General features: G+C 45.3%; 1 protein-coding gene across 1 annotated transcript in view; it reads right to left on the reverse strand.

Annotated features, from left to right (window-relative positions):
* The window catches only part of CSMD1 (CUB and Sushi multiple domains 1), a gene marked incomplete at its 3' end in the record, with an annotated part of 1,732,394 nt that extends 1,713,811 nt beyond the window's left edge, over positions 1 to 18,583 (reverse strand). The window contains exon 1 of the mRNA XM_081220901.1: positions 18,484 to 18,583. Coding sequence (XP_081077027.1) covers positions 18,484 to 18,568 — 85 coding nt within the window. The 5' untranslated portion in view covers positions 18,569 to 18,583. The remainder of the gene's footprint in view (positions 1 to 18,483) is intronic.
* Positions 18,584 to 19,388: the final 805 nt, after the last annotated feature.

The following is a 19,388-nucleotide window of genomic DNA, read 5'->3' on the forward strand; positions in this document are numbered from 1 at the left end:
AACTTTAAAAACCAACATAAACACATAAAAATATTGTTGACTTCTACTGAAACCTATAGAGTTTATTCCTGCACAATGTAGTGAGAAATCAAAACGTCTCCGTGATCAAATATAAGACTGACTTTGGTTATTTGTTGTCTTTTTGATAATAGGCATTCTGACAGATGTGAGGTGATACCTCATTGTAGTTTTGATTTGCATTTTTCTGATGATTAGCCATGTTGAGCATCTTTTCATGTGCCTACTGCCCATCTTATGTCTTCTTTTGAAAAATGTATATTTATATCTTCTGCCCATTTTTTGATTGGGTCATTTTTTTTTGACATTGAGCTGTATGGGCTGTTATATATTTTGAATATTAACCCCTTATCTAGCATAACATTTGCAAACATTTTCTCCCATTCAGTAGGTTGTCTTTTCATTTTGCAGATGGTTTCCTATACTGTGCAGAAGCTTTTAAGTTTACTTACGTCCCATTTGTTTATTTGTGCTTTTGTTTCCTTTGCCTTAGAAAAATTAATACAGCCACTATGGAAAACAATATAGAGGTTCCTCAAAAAATTAAAAACAGAACTACCACATAACCCAGCAATTCCACTCCTGGGTGTATATCTGAATAAGTCTAAAACACTAATTCAAAAAGGTATATGCGCCCCAATGTGTATCCTGTGTGCAAAGACCACAGCCAAGTGTTCTGATGGCAAAGACCACGACAACCCGTGACAGTCATCAACTGTGTATACACAATTGACAATAATACGAAGAAAGAAAAAATAAAGAGTGGACTCTGCCTCTGTAGCCCAGAAGGGTCTGTGATAAGTGGTCAGGAGGGATCGATACTGTTTCCTAAGTTGCTCAGATTGGCTACCTCCAAAAAAACCCAATTTTATTTACTATGAGAAAATCTGATTGAGAAAGGAATCCTTGTACAGTGGACAGGTATGCCTTTCTGGTTTGGAATGGAGCTTTTGTTCAGTTGCAGGTAATAACTTCCTAGACATAAGGGTCTAAAATTGGTTTATAATTATTATGGGGCTATCGTAAATCATGTTTTTTTTTCTCTAACAATGTATCTACAAGTATATGGGTAACTACCTCAAAAGTTGTCTATTCCTTGTCTTACTTTCAAATGTCTTAAAAGATGTCCCCCTCTATTTACATACTGCACTAAATTAGTGAAGGCATCTTAACAAAATGCAAAAACATCAATTTGTTCTTGAATATAACTTTGCTAAAAACATATGGAATGATTTCATACTGCCCCTCTAGTATTACATATTGTTTTTAGCCCTCTGCATGCATAAAGTTCAATATGTATAAAATTCTTTGGACTGATATTTTTACCTTGTCCAAAAGAATCCAATAATCTAAAAATAGCTTTACCCAGAAAACTATAGTCAATATCCTGTGATAAACCATAATAGAAAAGAATATCTTAAAAAAGAATATATATATGTATAACTGAATCACTTTGTTTTATTAATTTCACAGCAGAAATTAACACAACATTGTAAATAAACTATACTTCAATTTAAAAAATATTAAAAATAGCTTTAAAACAAATGCACCATGTGTTGAAATTTACCTATAGCTACGCGCCTCCATCCTACACAAGCTAAGATGATATTTTGCTTCAGAACTGTTGGAATAACGCCATCCCCACGCTCAGCCCACCATGCACTTGTCGGAAATGTGTCATTTTAGGAATAAATTGGATATGGTAGGTATGTTACACATCTACTCCTTCCACTGGCCTCTTTCGTTATCAAGTATTTATTAAAGTAAGTGCCGCTTTAGTGCAACAGTGCTTAAAGATATGCTGAGACACATCACTCGTCAGCAATAAGCAAAGAAGACTCACAGGGGGCTCAAGTGTTTTCTGAAGCGGTGGCATCAGGGCACCTGTTGTTGCCTTTTTCTCCAAATACTGAAATTTGTCAGATGTCTCCCATATGCACGAGAACTGGCCATGGTAAGTGCTCGTTTTTATACAAATTTTACTACCAACAGGCACATTGGTGCGATTCTCTACATGGACCATGTATTCCTCAACCACTGGTTCTTAGTCTTTCTATATAATGTTGATCATTAGTTTTACACTTTTGTTAACTATTTTCTATCTCGAAAAAAAATTAATGGATGACATAGCTCCTTCAAGAATAGCCAAATAGAAGATGAGTTATTCTGCAAAAATCATATTAGAACGTAAAGTTCTACTCTCTGAAACAAGGCAAGAAGTTTCATCATCATTCAAAACACAGCACTGCTCAGCATAAGCTCATTTAGCAGTTAATCCTGTGGCAGAGGCCAGACGGTTTCAAGCTAAAGGAAACCGGTGTGTGTGAGTGGTGAGGACATATTCCTGGTCTCCTGCACATTGGGGAACAAGGTCTTCTCTTTCCTGGGCTCTAAAAGTGGCCTAAAAACTTAAATTCCCAGAGCTCCTGAGAAGGTCACCCAGACAGCACCTCACTCAAGACCACGTTCAAGTGGATCTCACTGAAATCACTCTGCTGATGTACGTCCTCGCAAAGCCACTGCCCTGTGTGACACGCAGAACCTAGGTCTGGAGTCACGCTTGCTGGAGAAATGTTGAATGGGCGTCTCTGTAACAGACTCCATTTAAAACTAAGCTGCAGAAGCACAGGTTCTACTGCTGCCGAGTTAGCTTTCACTGGAGAAGATGCAGTGGGCATGGAAGCAGGGGGCCTGAGGCAGGACCCCACCTGAGGACACAGAGGGCTGGCCTGCCAGGACCGGCTGAGCAACCTTTCAGTACTTAATCCACTCACTCGCTCCCATGTTCACCGAGTCCCCAGCACCAAGGCCTCTCCTTCCTCTTCTGCGGGCCCTACAGAGTGGCTGAGTCGGCAGGCTTCTTTGTTGGCTGCAATTGGCCACCTTGGATGGGGAGAGAGGGACGGTCCCTTGGATAGCAGACTGGGCACCCTTGAGTTTGAAGGGTTCGTGTTTTGCTATCGGCCACTGAGGTCCTGGGCTGCCTGTTCTGAAAGTCTTGACCACATGACCCTGGACAGACCACCATGCAGAACACGTACCTGAGTCACTCTAACTGGGGCTTTCACACGTAGGGACTTGATAAAAGAAATGTTCACATATCAAGGTGTGGGGAAGTTATTCTGGCTTATACATGGGTTAACTTGAATTTGATGCTGACTAGAACAGCCTGTTTGCAGTCTATCAGATGTACATTGTACACCTGCTTTAATTATTAAAGAAGAAAATTAAATAATAACTTCATTGGCCAGAAGTAAAGAATGTCCATGTCACAAATAAAGATGAAATAAATGCCTTCCTTCTTGGAGGCCAATGCTGATCCTTCTTCAATGATAGGATTCCCTTCCCAGAAGCCAAAGCCATACTGACTCTCTGTGTACAGGCTGATCGTTTTTTTTGTTTTTTGTATTTTTTGAAAACTTGAAGCAATGTATCCCTGACTTGTTTAATGTTCTTTGCTCTGACAAGACATGAAATTGTGCTGAAAACCCTGCTTCTCTGGAGCAGTTCCTCAGCATTATCTGGGAAGCTGGCTTCCGGGCTATAGTCCTCAGTTTGACTCAAATAAAACTCTTTTCTATTCTTATTACTCACTGCTTATTGATTATTTTTGTTGACAGACTCTACCTTTGAATATTCAACACAGGTATTCAGACCTAGAGCAGGAGGAGGAGGTATGGCAGATTTTCAATTCAATGGTCAATCATACTTAAGTGATGAGACCCTAAACTGGGTAAACTGGAAAGCCTAGACCAGAAGGAAAGGGCCAGAGCCTGACTGTCCTGACACTACTGACTGCTCCATCTTTATGGAAGGGGTTTGAGTTTAAGTCAATGAACAGGGTCCTAACAATTTTACACACTCTAATCTTCCAGACTCTCCAATTCCACTGATTGTCCTTCATGTTCAGAAAGGTAATGTTTACTACGCCACCTAGCAAAGACCTCATCTACGCAGGCTTTTCACAAGGCTTACTTGGCAAGGTGCAGTATTTCAAATTTTCTTTGTAAAGTAACCTCAGATACTTTTCTTAGGAAAAACTATGCAGTTAGAAAAAATATACAAACTCTTTCAGAATATAAAAGCATCGCATGGTGTCAAGAATACAGCCAATGAGCCTTCAGACAATGCTATTTTAAAAAGTTTTCTACTCTTTTCTTTTATTGTTTCTCTCATGGTCACTTCAAATTTCAAGGCTTCCTGGTCATAAATGACTTTAAAACACATTTCTTCAAAGTGACTGTACTGAGCATTTAACGTTATTCAACCCAAATGTGAGGCATGAGGCCAAATCATGACGGGGATCTGATTATCACTTGACCTAACTGAACAATCGATATACTTTTTTTAATCTGTCAACAAAGTAGCGAATATAAAAGTATTCTGAACATCCCAAAGAACTGTAGAAACTAGTATCAGGATGATTCTTATAAAAATATAAGACATTCACATACAAATGTAATTATTAAATTATTAATCTCCACTTACAAATAATGTCTCTCCAGCAAAACTGGGCTTTCCCCAATGTTACTTCTGTGGCCATAACTAGAACTGACAATCTAATATTTTAGCTGCCATAATAAAACAGTTGTAACATTTACTTAAGATTAGTAACTGCCAGGTACCGTTCTAAGCTTTTTTTTTTTTTTTTTTTTTTCTTTTTGCGGTATGCGGGCCTCTCACTGTTGTGGCCTCTCCCGTTGCGGAGCACAGGCTCCGGATGCGCAGGCCCAGCGGCCATGGCTCACGGGCCCAGCCGCTCCGCGGCATATGGGATCCTCCCAGACCGGGGCACGAACCCGTATCCCCTGCATCGGCAGGCGGACTCTCAACCACTGCGCCACCAGGGAGGCCCTGTTCTAAGCTTTTTATCTGTGCTCATTCATCGAATCCTTATTAAGTCCAGTTAACAGCTCTTTGCAAAGATGAGGATACAGAGTATGAGAGGGTTTTACGTCCTTTAAGGCATATACTACTAGGGGCAGATACGGAGACTGAACCCTAACTGTTTAGCTGCCTGGAGGATGCTGTCAGACACATAAAACACAGCATTTCTGTATATCCTGTCCAAAATGGTACCCTGAGCACATAAAAACTTAAGACAATTTCTATCCTCCAACATTAATGCTCAATCGAAAAAATGAACTGGTTCTCACTTCTGTGGAGTGATTTCATGATTTAAGTGTTTCTAATCATTAAGAAATGCAAACAGGCAACTGTCTAACTGTACTAATTGGAGCAGTTCCAATAAATAAAAGATTTCAGTGTAGTGGAATTTCAAGTGTTGAGTTCTTCGGAATTAAATATTCTTCCATGACAAATGTGTCCTTCAAATGATCGTTGATAGAAAATATATTAACTATGAACACACAGGGAGCACCAGCTAGGTGACATTGTGGCACTGTGTTTTTCCTGACCTAAAAAAAAAAATATGGCAGGTAACTATTTAACAAAGTAGCTAAATCTTTTAACATGTTTCCATCCTACTGAGGGTCCTGCAGTGCCCCCAGTGGTTCTGTACCATCTCAGAAGTACGAAGGTTGAATGCTGTGCTTCTCTAGCTGCTAGGATCATAGCAGGGTTTTAGTTTCAGCCTAGAACGTTCCTAGCCACACTGTCCTCACAGATGATCATGTCAGGAGATTATTACTCAGTGCTGCTGCTGTACTTACACCAGGGGGATGGCGGGGGTGGGGGAGATGGAGAGTTGGGTCACCAAGAGGCATGTGGGCTCCCATGGGAGGAGTGTTCGCTTAGACTCAGTTCTGCCTTAGTTTTCCCTATGAATTTGTGCAAGACACAAGTTCTCTGGACACAAGTAAAAGAGAGTGGACTTATAAACCTGAAGGCCACTTCAAGTTCAAAAATCTTATAATCTATCTCTGCTCATCAGTATGATCTGATAAAAGCTACTTATCTTTTTTGTTCCAGGTAATTCTTTTCAATTTAAGAACTATTATTTTATTTAGAGAAGTTTGACACGGTTATCCAAAAAAGTCAAATGACACTTAAACGCCAATGCTATAATGTGTGCATCTTTTCAGATATTTTTACATGTGTAAAGAAGTAACTTGACTTTTCCCTACATGAAAATGGGAATGGTATATACATACTATTTTGAATTTTCAACTTAATCCTTTATCATGGACATGCTTTCGTAAAGGTAACACAGTGTGCTATAGAACAATTTATTTAGCTATTTTAGGATAACTGACATTTAAGCTCTAATTTTTCATTACCAGAGAGAGGGCTAAAATGAATACGCATATATTGCTGAAGGATGCATCACATTTCTGGGCTAAAATATCTGCTACTTTAGAATTGTGATTGGTATGGCCAAATTATCTCCTCCCTAAATTTTTCTAGATATACAACAATAGTGTATGGAAGTGATTTCTCTATGTACTTGCTAACATGTGACATACCAAGTGTAGTTTTACAAATGCATTGGGGAAAATATAACATTCTTTTTTCAAAGTTATTTTGATCAATAATAAGTTTAGGGATCTTTTCCTACATTTATCATTTATGTTTGCTCTTTCTGTAAAATATTTATATTTGTTGCCCATTTTTAATCAGGTCCTTGGCCATTTGCTTATTGACTGAATGATGCTCTTTCTATATCAATATATTTCTAGGACACCATGGTGGACAGACTGTTAGGGTGGCCTCCACGATCTCTGCCTCCTGATGTTTATGTCTTGTACAGTTCCCTGCCCCTTGAGGTGGGCAGGACCTGGGTCTTACTTCTAACCAACAGAATAATGGAAAAAGTGATGGGCTACACATGCTTGCGTGTCCATGATCATGTGATTACATATAATGCCGTAGCACCCTACTTGCTGGAGTCTCTCTCTCCTCTGGCTTTGAGCCATGCTGGGAAGCCCCATAAGGCAAGGAACCATGATGGCCTCTCAAGGAACTGAGGGTGAGCTCTGGCCAATGGCCAGCAATAAACTTAAGCTCTCAGTCCTACAACCACAAGGAATGGAGTTCCGCCAGCCACCTGAGTCATCTCAGGACTGGGTCCTTCCCCAGCTGAGCTTCAGGTGAGACTAAAGTCCCAGCCAACACCTTGATTACAGCCTTGTCAGATCATAGGCAGAGGGCGTGTGACCCAGCTACTCTGTACACAGACATCGACACAGAGAACCTATAATCCTGTCTCTGAGCTATTTTAAGCTTCTGGATTGCGGTAATAATGTTACGTAGCAATAGCTTGCTGATACAAACAGTGTCGAGAAGGAAGGCTCCTCCTTCAATCGTCCTTCACAGCTCGATTTTCTAGCTCTTAACTGCTCCTGGTGATGTCTGGTCCGGCAGGGAGGATACAAGTGGGGAACAGAGGACAACAGAACGTGATCTTCCGCTTTCGGACTCGATTCCTCCTTAACTTGGGACAAAGAATGAACACTCACTGAAAGGCATAAAAACGTGGCTCAAACCTCTTTTTCCGATTTTAAGGCTTAAATAAATGACACAAGATCTCCAATTTATGTACTTCGTTTTCCTTCTCACAGGTTTTGTTCGTACATATAAAGGTAAGAAAACACATCATCACTTCACTTTGTCATGTAACACTTCATATTATTTTTATCACCACTGTTTTTTAAAAGGCCTCTTATTGTCCATCCATCACAAAATTGAAAGAAAAACACATTTGCCGGGAGCTATAAATCATACGCCCAAGTTTGGCATGGCTGTAGTTTGGTACTTTTGGGTCAGAATACCCCTCATTTTTTAAACACCCTGACACCATGTCTCTTCTATTTGTCTTGTTGCCACTAGAGAATACTGGGAAGGCAATTTTGTAATTGCAGTGGTAAAAGAAAGAGATTAGTTCTTCTTTGTTCTATAATCCTCTTACACAATTATTTTAAATTAAAAAGCAGAGAAAGAAAATAGCCATGAAGATCAAAATGACAATTGTAGGTTGACATATCTGAACACGCTCTAATATCATTAAATTATTATCACTAGAAGAAGAAAAATTGCAAACAGCCTAGAAACCTTACTTTGCATACAAAGAGAAACAATTATGAGAAAGAAACATGAATGAATCAAATAAGGGTGGCAAAATAATAACCTGGATATAGTGTTTCAAAGCTAATTATTTTGACATGTTCTAGCTTAGGTGTGTGAATAAATAAATCATGCACAGTGACCTGAAAAAATCATTACTGATACCTTCCATTGGTCACCTCTCTCCTATGAGTCCTTTCACAAAATATTTTCAACACATTAATTTGACTCACAAAAAAATGGAGAGAATCAAGTATATGAGAACAGTTGTTTATTCACTGAAGGAATAGTGAATGTATAAGAAAGCATGATGACAGTTTGATAGTTCCAAGAATGTCTTTCAATTCTCCAAATGTTAAGATCTATGAAGTATCACTTTGCTGTATACTGGAAACTAACACAACATTGTAAATCAACTATATTTCAAAAAAAACAAAAATCTATGGAGTAAGAATGATATAAACAAATGGAAACAAAACCAGCAAACAATGTTTTTGTTTGTTTGTTTTGTTTTAGAAGATCCTAAACTTTCAATTTACAATCTTATGAAAGATCATCGTGAAACACAGTAAGTAACAAAGAAATTCAGATGAAGGAGCGATTGGGTGTCTGGCTTACGGGAGAGGTAAGTAGAAGCGGACTCAAGCTGCTAGGCTTGGGATAAATGGAATCAAGGTGCATTTCAGGATGTGCATTAAACTGACTTAGTTGAAGTTGGAGTCACCAGGAGGAAGCATACAGACAGAGCGTGAGAGATGAAGCCGGATTATGAAACATTCTGAAAGTCAGTTTTGGGGAAACACGCTGTATTCTGCACAAGTACATATAGTACTCAGGATGCCAAAACACACTGCCAGTAAACCGAAAAGCGCTTTTTTTCCTACCCAATGTTCTGTTTGTATTACATGCTAGAGGTCATTACAACAAAACACGACAGTTACAGCAACAATCCTGGAACTTGGGGGGAAAAGATGTTTGAGAAAACAAAAATTCCCGTTTCCAAGAAATAGATTCCCAGCCAAAAAAGGGCAGGGTCTGACCCACTGGCTGTGTGAGGGGAGGAGGAGGGAAGGCCAAGAAAAAGATGTATATTTTCACATTTCAGGAAATAGTCTTAGGACAGTAGTTTACATGCCTTCGCATTTGGTCCTTTAGCTTTAAGGACCCACAGAAGAATTTCTGAGGGGGACTCCAGCAAGCATCAATATTTACAGGTTCATCTACATGCTCAACACCTAACCTGGTCCTTGCTGTGCTTTAAAAAAAAGGGTGGGGGGGTGTCTGGCTGTACCTCCTCAGGGCCAGTTCTCACTCACCTTCTTTCTCACGCCTTTTGTCCCTGTTCTTTCTCCTCCACTCTGAGAGGCTGTACCAAGATCTCACCTCTTATGCAAAATCCTCTCCAACATGTGCATGACCTTTAATGTCTCTGACACAGTCTAATATTTGTATAAACACTAATCAAAGTCAAGCTATTTTAGTTTTGTTGTTTCTGTTCTGAAGAATGTAAGCTCCAGGAGGGGCATCACAGATTCTGTCTTCTTTGTTAAAGTGTGTAGGTAAATAGCAAGTACTTGTGAATTCCAGTGATACTGACTTGAGTGATTCTAGTGGCCACCTGCTGAAACGCTTCAAGTGAGCAGAAGGGTGACTATAAACCTATTTAAGGCATGGACATATATACACTACCAAATGTAAAATAGCTAGCTAGTGGGAAGCAGCCGCATAGCACAGGGAGATCAGCTCGGTGATTTGTGACCGCCTGGAGGGGTAGGATAGGGAGGGTGGGAGGGAGGGAGATGCAAGAGGGAGGAGATATGGGAACATATGTATATGTATAACTGATTCACTTTGTTATAAAGCAGAAACTAACCCACCATTGTAAAGCAATTATACTCCAATAAAGACATAAAAAAAAAAAAAGAGTCTAGACTTCCCAAATCTCTTCTCTGGCCCCTAGGTCTTCATTGCTAAGCACAGTAGTTGACGAGAAACATACGTTTCCCTCAAATGATAGCAGCTCCTCCTAGATGCTTAAATGTAATAATGAGATGATTTTTCCCACTTGACTTTCTCTTGATATTATCTACAAAAATTTTTTTCAAGTATAAGGATTTATATTTAGAAAATGTCATATTGTTTTCATATAAAAGGGAGCACCCATGCTGAGCAGGTGGCCCACAGATAAACTGTAACCTCATTTCTAGAGCCAGCACCATAAAAAAAGAGAAAACTCTAATGGCGGGGTTTGACTTACATTGTTCACAATAATTATATTTTGAAAGAAAGGAGAACAAGAATGAGACAGACAGGAAGGCAAGATTGATGCCGAAGAAATTTACATTTCTGGCGCAGGAAGGGAAGTATCTGCTCCATTTTGTTAATTTCTTGTAAAAATGTGACCCTTCTTATGTTGTCAGGGTCCCTCCTCTATTATGTATGAAGTGTCAATCACACCCTGCAAGTCTTTAACTATCTACAGCTGTATTATACATCAAAGTACATCACTTTTCTAACCACACACAAAAAAAGTCTGAAACAAGGAGACAAAAATTGTTGACAGCCTTTGAACACATTCTGGTTCATTCTTTGAAAGAAAAGTGAATATCCTTATGCCCTGAGAATCCATTTTCTAAGAAGGAGCTATGTTTGACTTTCTGTATCTCTGAAGATTCTCTATTTGCATAAAAGTCAAAGGTCTGTGGTGCTGATTATCCATTTACTGATAGAAAAAGGAAGTGAAAATTCACTCAGAGAGTTCTCTGGTTTTAAGGTTTTAAGAACTCAGGTCAAGGGCACGGAATTTTATAGGAAGAGGAATGGCGAGAGCCTACCATATATATTTTACATGACTCTCAACTTCATGTAGACAGTTACTCACTTGTAAAAGATCAATAAAGACACTTTCTCTTAAAAAGAAGAGGAGAAATAAGTAAGTTTCTGTGAAGAAAGGCACCGAGATTCACCAGGCATCTGGAAAAGGACTGCTTAGAATTCACAATTAATTTCAAAGGCTTTAATTCAGTAGAGATCACTCCCCAAATAATTCTAATTTTAATCTAACACTTAGCTCCTTCTTCTGTAACACAAATCATATCAGAGTATACTAAACAGTAAAAGAAAAAAAAATAATTTATTCGTACGGTATTTTTTTTTTTTTTTTTTTGCGGTAGGCGGGCCTCTCACTGTTGTGGCCTCTCCCGTTGCGGAGCACAGGCTCCGGACGCGCAGGCTCAGCGGCCATGGCTCACGGGCACAGCCGCTCCGCGGCATGTGGGATCTTCCTGGACCAGGGCACGAACCCGTGTCCCCTGCATCGGCAGGTGGACTCTCAACCGCTGCACCACCAGGGAAGCCCCGGTATTTTTATATGAAAGAGTACAATTATCCCTTGAATTCATCCCATAATATAAACACTACGGACAAGGAACTTGAATCTCAGCTTTGCTGTAAAACTATTAAAAAAAAAACAAAAAAAGATTAAACAGCCTAGAATGATGAACAGAGATAACAGAGGCACTAATGATAAACTGAGCTATTTGTAATGAGGTGGATAGACCTAGAGTCTGTCATACAGAGTGAAGTTAGTCAGAAAGAGAAAGACAAATACCGTATGCTAACACATATATACGGAATTTAAAAAAAAAATGTCATGAAGAACCTAGGGGCAAAACGGGAATGAAGACGCAGACCTACTTGAGAATGGACTTGAGGATATGGGGAGGGGGAAGGGTGGGCTGTGACAAGGCGAAAGAGAGGCATGGACGTGTATACACTACCAAACGTCAGGTAGATAGATAGTGGGAAGCAGCCGCAGAGCACAGGGAGATCAGCTCGGTGCTTTGTGACCGCCTGGAGGGGTGGGATGGGGAGGGTGGGAGGGAGGGAGATGCATGAGGGAAGGGATGTGGGAACAGATGTATATGTATGACTGATTCACTTTGTTATAAAGCAGAAACTAATTAAAAAAATGAATAAATAAACTTAAAAAAAAAAAAAAAAAGAAGAAATCTTCTGAAATAATTGTACAGTTTCATAATATAGTATACTCGTCATGAAATCAGGGTGGGCTAATTAGCCTGTGAAGTCTACTTGAAGAGGTTATTGGATTTTGAGGACTCTTATTGAAAGGGAGGTCAAGATAGATAGATAGATAGAGAGAGCAATAGATAGATAAAATAGATAGAAAGATAGATCTCTGACACCACCCAAAACTACTACTGAGAATCACTTGAGGGAGAGGCCTTGGGATTTGCATTTAAACAAGACCTCAAGTGATTATTCTGCACACAAAGTTTGCGAAAGATTATTCAAAAACTCGACATCAAGGTCACAATGCCAACATCTACTATGATGAAGGTAACATGTTTAGTACCCAAAACATACATTGGAGAAATGCTTGATGTCCTCAAAAGCTGCTCTGATTCCACTGGGACTCATGGGGCTTAAAATTATCTGGATAAATCAGGCAGACAGTTGGATTTACATTAATAATATCTACATGCCACATGAGGTTTTCTTGGATCTTACCGAGGTGAAGACCCTACAAAACACACACAACCCGAAAATAAATGAATAAAGGTGCTTAGAATCAGGGTAATATTTCATGTAATTTAAATCTCGGGTTGTAATAAAATCCTAAAAGTGACTCATTTGTGAAAAAAACTGGGAAGTAGTAGTACCAACGAGATTCTTTCATGCCTCTATCTCCCTTGATCTCATGTTAGTAACAAGGATAATTTTTAAATCACAAAGCATTATTCATGACTTCCAGCTCTCCAGACAATGGGGCAAAATCACATTAAGATTATAAGCATTAAGATGGAGGTATCACTTTTATTCTACTTATATTTGCAAAGAATGACAATCGTGAAATATCCCTTTCCCTTTTAGAGCTTTCCCCGAGCTAAAACTAGTGCAAGATAAAGCAGGAGGATTTCAACCAATAAATTGCAAAATGTATTAGAAGCATAAAAGATACAGTAGTTATTTTGAATACATGTCCACACCTGCATGTTTTTCATTCACCAAAGAAGCTTTAGCAAGAGATACATATAGTGGGTCAAAGTAACAGTGACTCTAAATCAAGTTAATGTGTTGTAATGTCATTCCTAAGTAGAATGTTTCCAGCATATGCAGAAGGAGGTTTTGCTAAATGAGATGGTGTGCCTAGCGATGATGAAACCTCCTCCACCGAGAACAAAGATGCTCAAGAGTAAAGACAGACCGTGCAGCCTCCCTAGAGCACTGAGGGCATTTCCTCTCCGCCCAACTGGGGGTTGGTATAAACGGTTTAAGGAAATTGCAGCTAAATTCAAAAATGAAAAGAAAAGAAAAAAGTGTTTCATACTCTGCATCCAAAGAGGTTGATCTGTGGGGGGTGGAGGACCACACAGTGTGTGTTATTTCCAAAAAGCTGCTAAAACCAGTCAGTTCTAACCAGTTCAATGAAAAAAATTTCTTCTATTCTTTTTTTCTATAATGGGAATTTTAATTCTGGTACTTATGCACTTGCATACTAGGGCCTAAATTCCACCCTACATATGGACAGATTAATTAGTCAAAGGTCATTTAAGGTCATCTTAACATTACTGTACAAGAGACTTATTTCCTTGCACTTAGGCAAATACCTAAATATGATTATCTGATTTTCATACTCATAGGTGGTTCTGAAATGGACATCCAGTGAGCTAAGCCCAGTGACCATGCAACTGAAGACAAGCTCAAGGGGTTGATTTCCTTTAGGATCAGTTATTTTCAGCCCAGCCAAAGTGTCAATTTCTTTGCCCCAGATGGCACATCCGCGCCAGTTCTCCTGTTTCAAACATTAGCCATGTCTGGTCTCCATGGTTTGATTCTATCAGTTACCACTACTGGTCCAGGAATCCAGCTTCCTACTCCAGCTTCCTACTCCAGTGGCACAGGGACCGACAGGCTTTTAAATATGACCAGGCGACCCAAGGACGCAAATACCGTAGGCCGTACAATATCTATACCTTTAACCCAGATGTCTTCTTCTGATGTATTAGCTAAACAAATAAAATTAAAAGACAACATAGCTTTGTCATCTACTCTATGCAAGGAGTACCCAATCAACTTAATTCCAGAGAGAAATGAACCTCACCAGAGAAACAGAAAAGGCTAAAGGGAATGTGAAATTTAAATCGCACGTATGCAAGTCCTAGTGGCTTATTTTCACTGTGAGCTCAGCAGAAAGAAGCCCATTTAGAATTCAGTAGAGCACAGAGTATTTAATATGCCATTTGCATTTTGACAGCTTAGAAATGTCTACACTGGATTTGCTATTTCCTCTGCAATGAGCGCTAACCGGCCACGAAGCCTTTGTTTATCTGTTTCTTAAAGGAAGCAGAACCATTTTCTTGACATTTTCAAAGCCCTGTTGGTGTTTGTTTGAGACAATAAACTGGAGACTAAGGAAGCATGGCCCCCAGGAGGAGCTGTTTCTGCCTGTACGAACTTTCAACTGTAGTCCCGGCCTTCTCATCAAGCAGGATTGGCCAGCTGAAAGCCAGTATCAAAATAGTGATTCCCTTTCCTTTCAAGGCCTGTGTTTGCAGAGATAAGATCTTGAGACCTGAGGGAATTCTACTACCACTTACTACCTGCTATTGGCTCCTTGGGACTTGTTTAATGAGACCTCACTGTCCTACTAGTCAAGTTTACAAAACCTGTCACTTAGGAAGAAAGCCTCTCTTTTGCTTACCTTTTTAAGGACTTAAAATCCCTAATGAAGAATTATATAGGTGCTCCAGAAGCACTAGAGCTATGGGCTGAAGAGTTATATATTGGAAAACAAAAAACAAACAAACAAAAAAACCCAGAATCCTTTGACAACTCAATAAAAAATAAATGTGATTTGCTAAGCAGATCATGAATACAGAAACATTAACTTCCTTTTAGATGGCCTGCCTTTTTAGTGATCAGGGGTTGCCCTCGAAAGCCACTTATTCACAGGAGTTCCTGTCTCCCCCAGGAGAGAGTATATATATACATATGTGTGCAGTGGCCCAGCCATAAGGATCCTGGCCAGCAAATGAAAGGTCTTAGCATCCTTCCTGGTGATGAGAATTGAGGTAACTCACATAGAAGTAGGCAGGTTTGGGAAACACCTCTCTCTCTCTCCCCCGCCCCTTCCCTCCCTCCCTCCCTCTCTCTCCTTGTAGGGTTTCTGTGGAAATTTGGCAAGGCATACTTAAATCTCTTTGCTGGGTGGGTTGGTGAATTTCAGAATCAGGGATTTTGAGAAACACTCCACCTTTCTCTCCCAGGCTTCCTACGGTGAGACCCATAGGGCTACTATTATATGTGCCTCTTTTTAGGACACTTTCTGAATAATGCCTGCAAACAGCTGCACTCTCCTTGCTGCACAAACTGCCAAAACACAACTGAGAAGCAAACTTTGTCCGAACAGCCAGTAGATCAGCCCCAGATAAAGGGCGCAAATCTCAGTGCTCACGGAATGAATTATTCCACCTACTTACTAGACGACTATTGTAGAGGCTTTCAAGCCTTCTTCCCTCTCCCGTGGTCCCTGCAAATGTGCTGCTTTTAAAGAGGTATGTACACTTGAGACTCAATCTTTACAATACCGTTAGTAATCAAAAAGAAAGAGAGTATCTATCACAAGGGAATCCCGGGTACTCCCGGCTGAAAGCACAATCAACTACAGCTGACAACCCGGGTACTGAAGGTACCGAGTTCTGATGACCGCGACCGCAGCCGCCTCCAGCCTCTCACGACTCGCAAACAGGTCACGAATTCCGCCCCACGCAGCAGAACTCTCCGCCCGCCTGCGCCGCCGCGGGAGCCGCCACCTGGGCGCGCGCGGCTCCGCTCCCGCGGCGGCGGCTGGAGCTGCCCCCAGCGCTCCCCGCTCCTCCTCAGGGAAGACTTCCCGCGCGCCTGCGGCCCGGGCGCCCCCGGCAGAGGCCCGACCTTGGCCACCCGGGCTCGCTCGCCAAGGGGACTGCGACCCCACCCCCGCCCCCCAGCCGCCAGAGCGCTCGCAGGGCCACGCCGGCGCTGGCGTCCCCAGCCTCCTGACCGCATCCCGCTCCCACGCGGCCACCTGCGCGCCCACTTAACCCCGCGGGCGCAGAGGAGACGCGGCCCCGGACCCCCCGGGGGTGATGGGGAGCTACGCGCAGCCACCGCAGCCTCTAGCAAGCAACAGCGCAGTGAGCGCGGCCGCTCGGCCGCTCCACGCGCGCGCACACACACACACACACGCACACACACCCCTACTCTCGCACCGCGCACGCCAGGGGACCCTGGGTTCCACTTCTTGGCTTCTACAGCCGGCACCTAGGACCCCCAGCGCGCAGGAGGCTCTGTCTTCCGTGCGGCTGCCCCTCCAGGGAGCCAAGGACTTTGCGCCCCTTGCCGGGTTGACCCGGGATCGGCCAGGGCAGCCCCCCGTCCCCGCCCGAGCCCAGAGGCCCGGCCCACCCGCGCGGCGGCGGCGGCGGCATACGCCCGGCACACAAGTGTGCGGATTATCAAGCAGCCCTGGCAGGGCCGCCGTCTCCTCGGCGCAGCAACCCCTGCGAATTGCAGGAGAAGGGCGCTCAGAGCGCGCGGAACGGCGGGGAACCGAGAGTGCGCTCAGAGGCTGAGCTGCCTGCCGAGGCCGGGAGGCGGCCGGAGCCCAGCTGGGCTTGGAGCGCTGGGGAGAGGGGCGGGAAGTTGTGCAGAGTTGCGTAGCAGGTGTTTCCTCTCCGCGCAGGGGCTTGGTGGGACCCCCGACACACAGACGCACACCTGCCAGGGACAGCCCTCTTCGCCCTCGACTCTTCCTGCTTCGCTCTCTGTGCCCAGACAATCCAGCGCGCCCGGAGGCCGCTGCCCGCCCGCCCGCCCGGCTCGGCTGGCCGTGCCTCCGCGGAGGCTCCATCAGCGGCGCCCCAGGCGGGGCGGCTGGACCAAGCCGGGCAGGTGGGCGGAGGGTCGGCGTCTACGGGAAGCTCCCCAGTCCCGAGCAACCCTGAGCTCCAGCAACTAACCCTGGGATCGTGGGGCGCGTTCCCACAGACACCCCTTTGTGACACCCCAGTGCTTGCCCGGAGGGGCTGGCGCCGAGCCGTCGGCTCTCAAGCAGCCCCGGACGCAGGTGGGGAGAAGCCACCGCGCGGGGACGCTTGATCTGCTGTCGCTCCACCTCGCCCCAGGCCGGGCCCATCTGGAGTTTTCCTACGGAACCAGAGACAGTCCTCCTTCGCCTTGTCAATCACCCCTGAATCTGGAACACTGAAGGAATAGAAAATGGGAGGAAAAGAAGATGGAAGAATCTAGAGAGGAAAGGGGAGTTTTACATGGGAAAGACCAAATAGCCATTAAAAAACAAACAAACAAAAACATGACTTGACTCCAGCCTTTAAAAAGGAAAAGAAAAAATTATAGATATAGATATTTTCAGGAGTGCGACGGTGTGTGCTGATTGAGGGAGCGCGGGGGGAGAACCCAAGGAGGCTAAAATGAGGAAATGGGGGCAGGTACTTTGCCATGTGAAAATCAGTCTATATCCCCTCTCTCTCTTCTCTGTCTCTCTCTCTCTCTCTGAATCAAGAGGGACCTTGTTTTCTTTCCCAGAGAACAGACAAGTGCAGGCGCTGCTGCCAGCCCCGAGGTTGCAGCCCGTAGGCTAGTTGGCGGAAAACATTCCCGAACTCGTTTCAAGAACACCAAGTTCACAGAGCTCCAAGCCGAGGAGCGACCCGGGGACACTCCTTCCCCTGACCAGGGATGGCAGCGGGGAAGAACCCTGTGAGCAGGCGACTGTCTCCGGAGCTGAACCCCGTCCAGGTCTCCCTGCTCTCTCCACGCACCTCGCCGGGTCCTTCCAACTTGCAGGGAGCAAAGTGCGAGGAGAGGAAGGAGGGGGCGGCCTGGCCGTGGACGTGGGAGGGAGAGGGAGGAAGGGTGCGCGGTGCCCGGTCTGCAGGCCGCTTCGCCCGTGGCACCCGGACCCCGAGAGAGCCAGAACTTGCCGGGCCGGCTCGGCCCGGGCCACTTTCCCAGACGCTCCGGGTCCGGGGAGAACGTCCCGGGAACCATCGAGCCACCCGGACCCGCTGTGCCCACAACGCCGAGGAGACACCACCGCCCGCCGCGGCGCGGTTTCAGCCCAACTCGGGTTTGGCTCCTTTCTCCCTAACAGCCCCCAGCGCCGAGAAAGGAGAGACGTTTCGTTTCGGCCCAAGTCAGGGGGAAGGAGAGGCGGGGGTGGGGCGCGGGAGACGAGGGCGGGCAGAAGGCGATGGAAGCTGGCTCCCGGCATCGCGATCCCCGGGCGTCCGCCACGGAGAGCCACCGGCGGAGGCCGGCCACTCGGTACCCTGCCCTCCTCCAAACGGGCCCCTGGTTCGCAAACGGGGCCTCGGAGGGTTCGCCCATCTCCCCCGGCAGCCGGCGAGCCCGCCTTACCCTTGGCTGCGGTGAGGAGCCCCGCGCACAGCGCCAGCAGCGCCAGCGGCGCCAGCAGCGACTTGGATTTCCTCCACGCAGTCATGTCTGCAGATATTCCACACGCGCACGACACCGATGGCTCTTCTCGGATGCGCCCGTCTCCTCCGAGGCACGGCAGGGCTACGGACGGAGCCAGAGAATCACCAGAGGGCAAGGCGAGCGGGGGAGAGATCCCGGTCCCCAGACCGGCCGCGCATCCGACGCCTCCCGCAGGTCTGGGCGCCCGGCTGGCTTCGCTCTCAATAGCATCGGGTCCCGAACCACTGCAGGCAGGGCTGCGCTGCTCCGAGCGCCGACACGGGGCTGCCGGGCCGGGGCCGGGGACCAGCGCCCGCCGAGGCAGGCAGGAAGGCACCAAGGCGGCGAGGCTGCGGGAGGCGGCGAGGCGGGGAGAGGAGCGCGCGCAGCCGGGAGAGACCCGGAGCGGAGGCAGCTGGAGAGCCAGCCAGCGAGTGGGAGCTGCGGGAGGGACGGGGGGGGGCGGGGGGGAGGGGGCGCGAGGGGAGGAGAGCCAGTCTAGGGAGGGGAGGCGGAGAGCGCAGAAGACAGGCTGCTAGCTGCACAAGGAGCCGCTGCCGTGGCGGCCGGACTCAACCATCCCTACCCACGGAGAGGGGAAGGAGGCTGGGACGGCGCCATCCGAGACAGAGCCCGGCCTCGGGCCCCGGGCTCCCCGCGCCGCGCTCTCCTCGGCCTCCGGTGCCGCCGTGCGCAGGCTGGGGAAGGAGACTTGGGCGCTCGCGCGGGGGACACGCGCGCCACGCGCGCCACACACCCGCGAGAGGCCACGCCAACCGGGCGACTCCGAGACCCAGAGGGGGCGGCTGCGAGGGCAGGGGCTGGCCTCCGTCTGCCCATCTCTC

The sequence above is a fragment of the Mesoplodon bidens genome, assembly GCF_964165515.1.
Source record: "Mesoplodon bidens genome assembly, chromosome: 20".
Lineage (NCBI taxonomy): Eukaryota > Metazoa > Chordata > Mammalia > Artiodactyla > Ziphiidae > Mesoplodon > Mesoplodon bidens.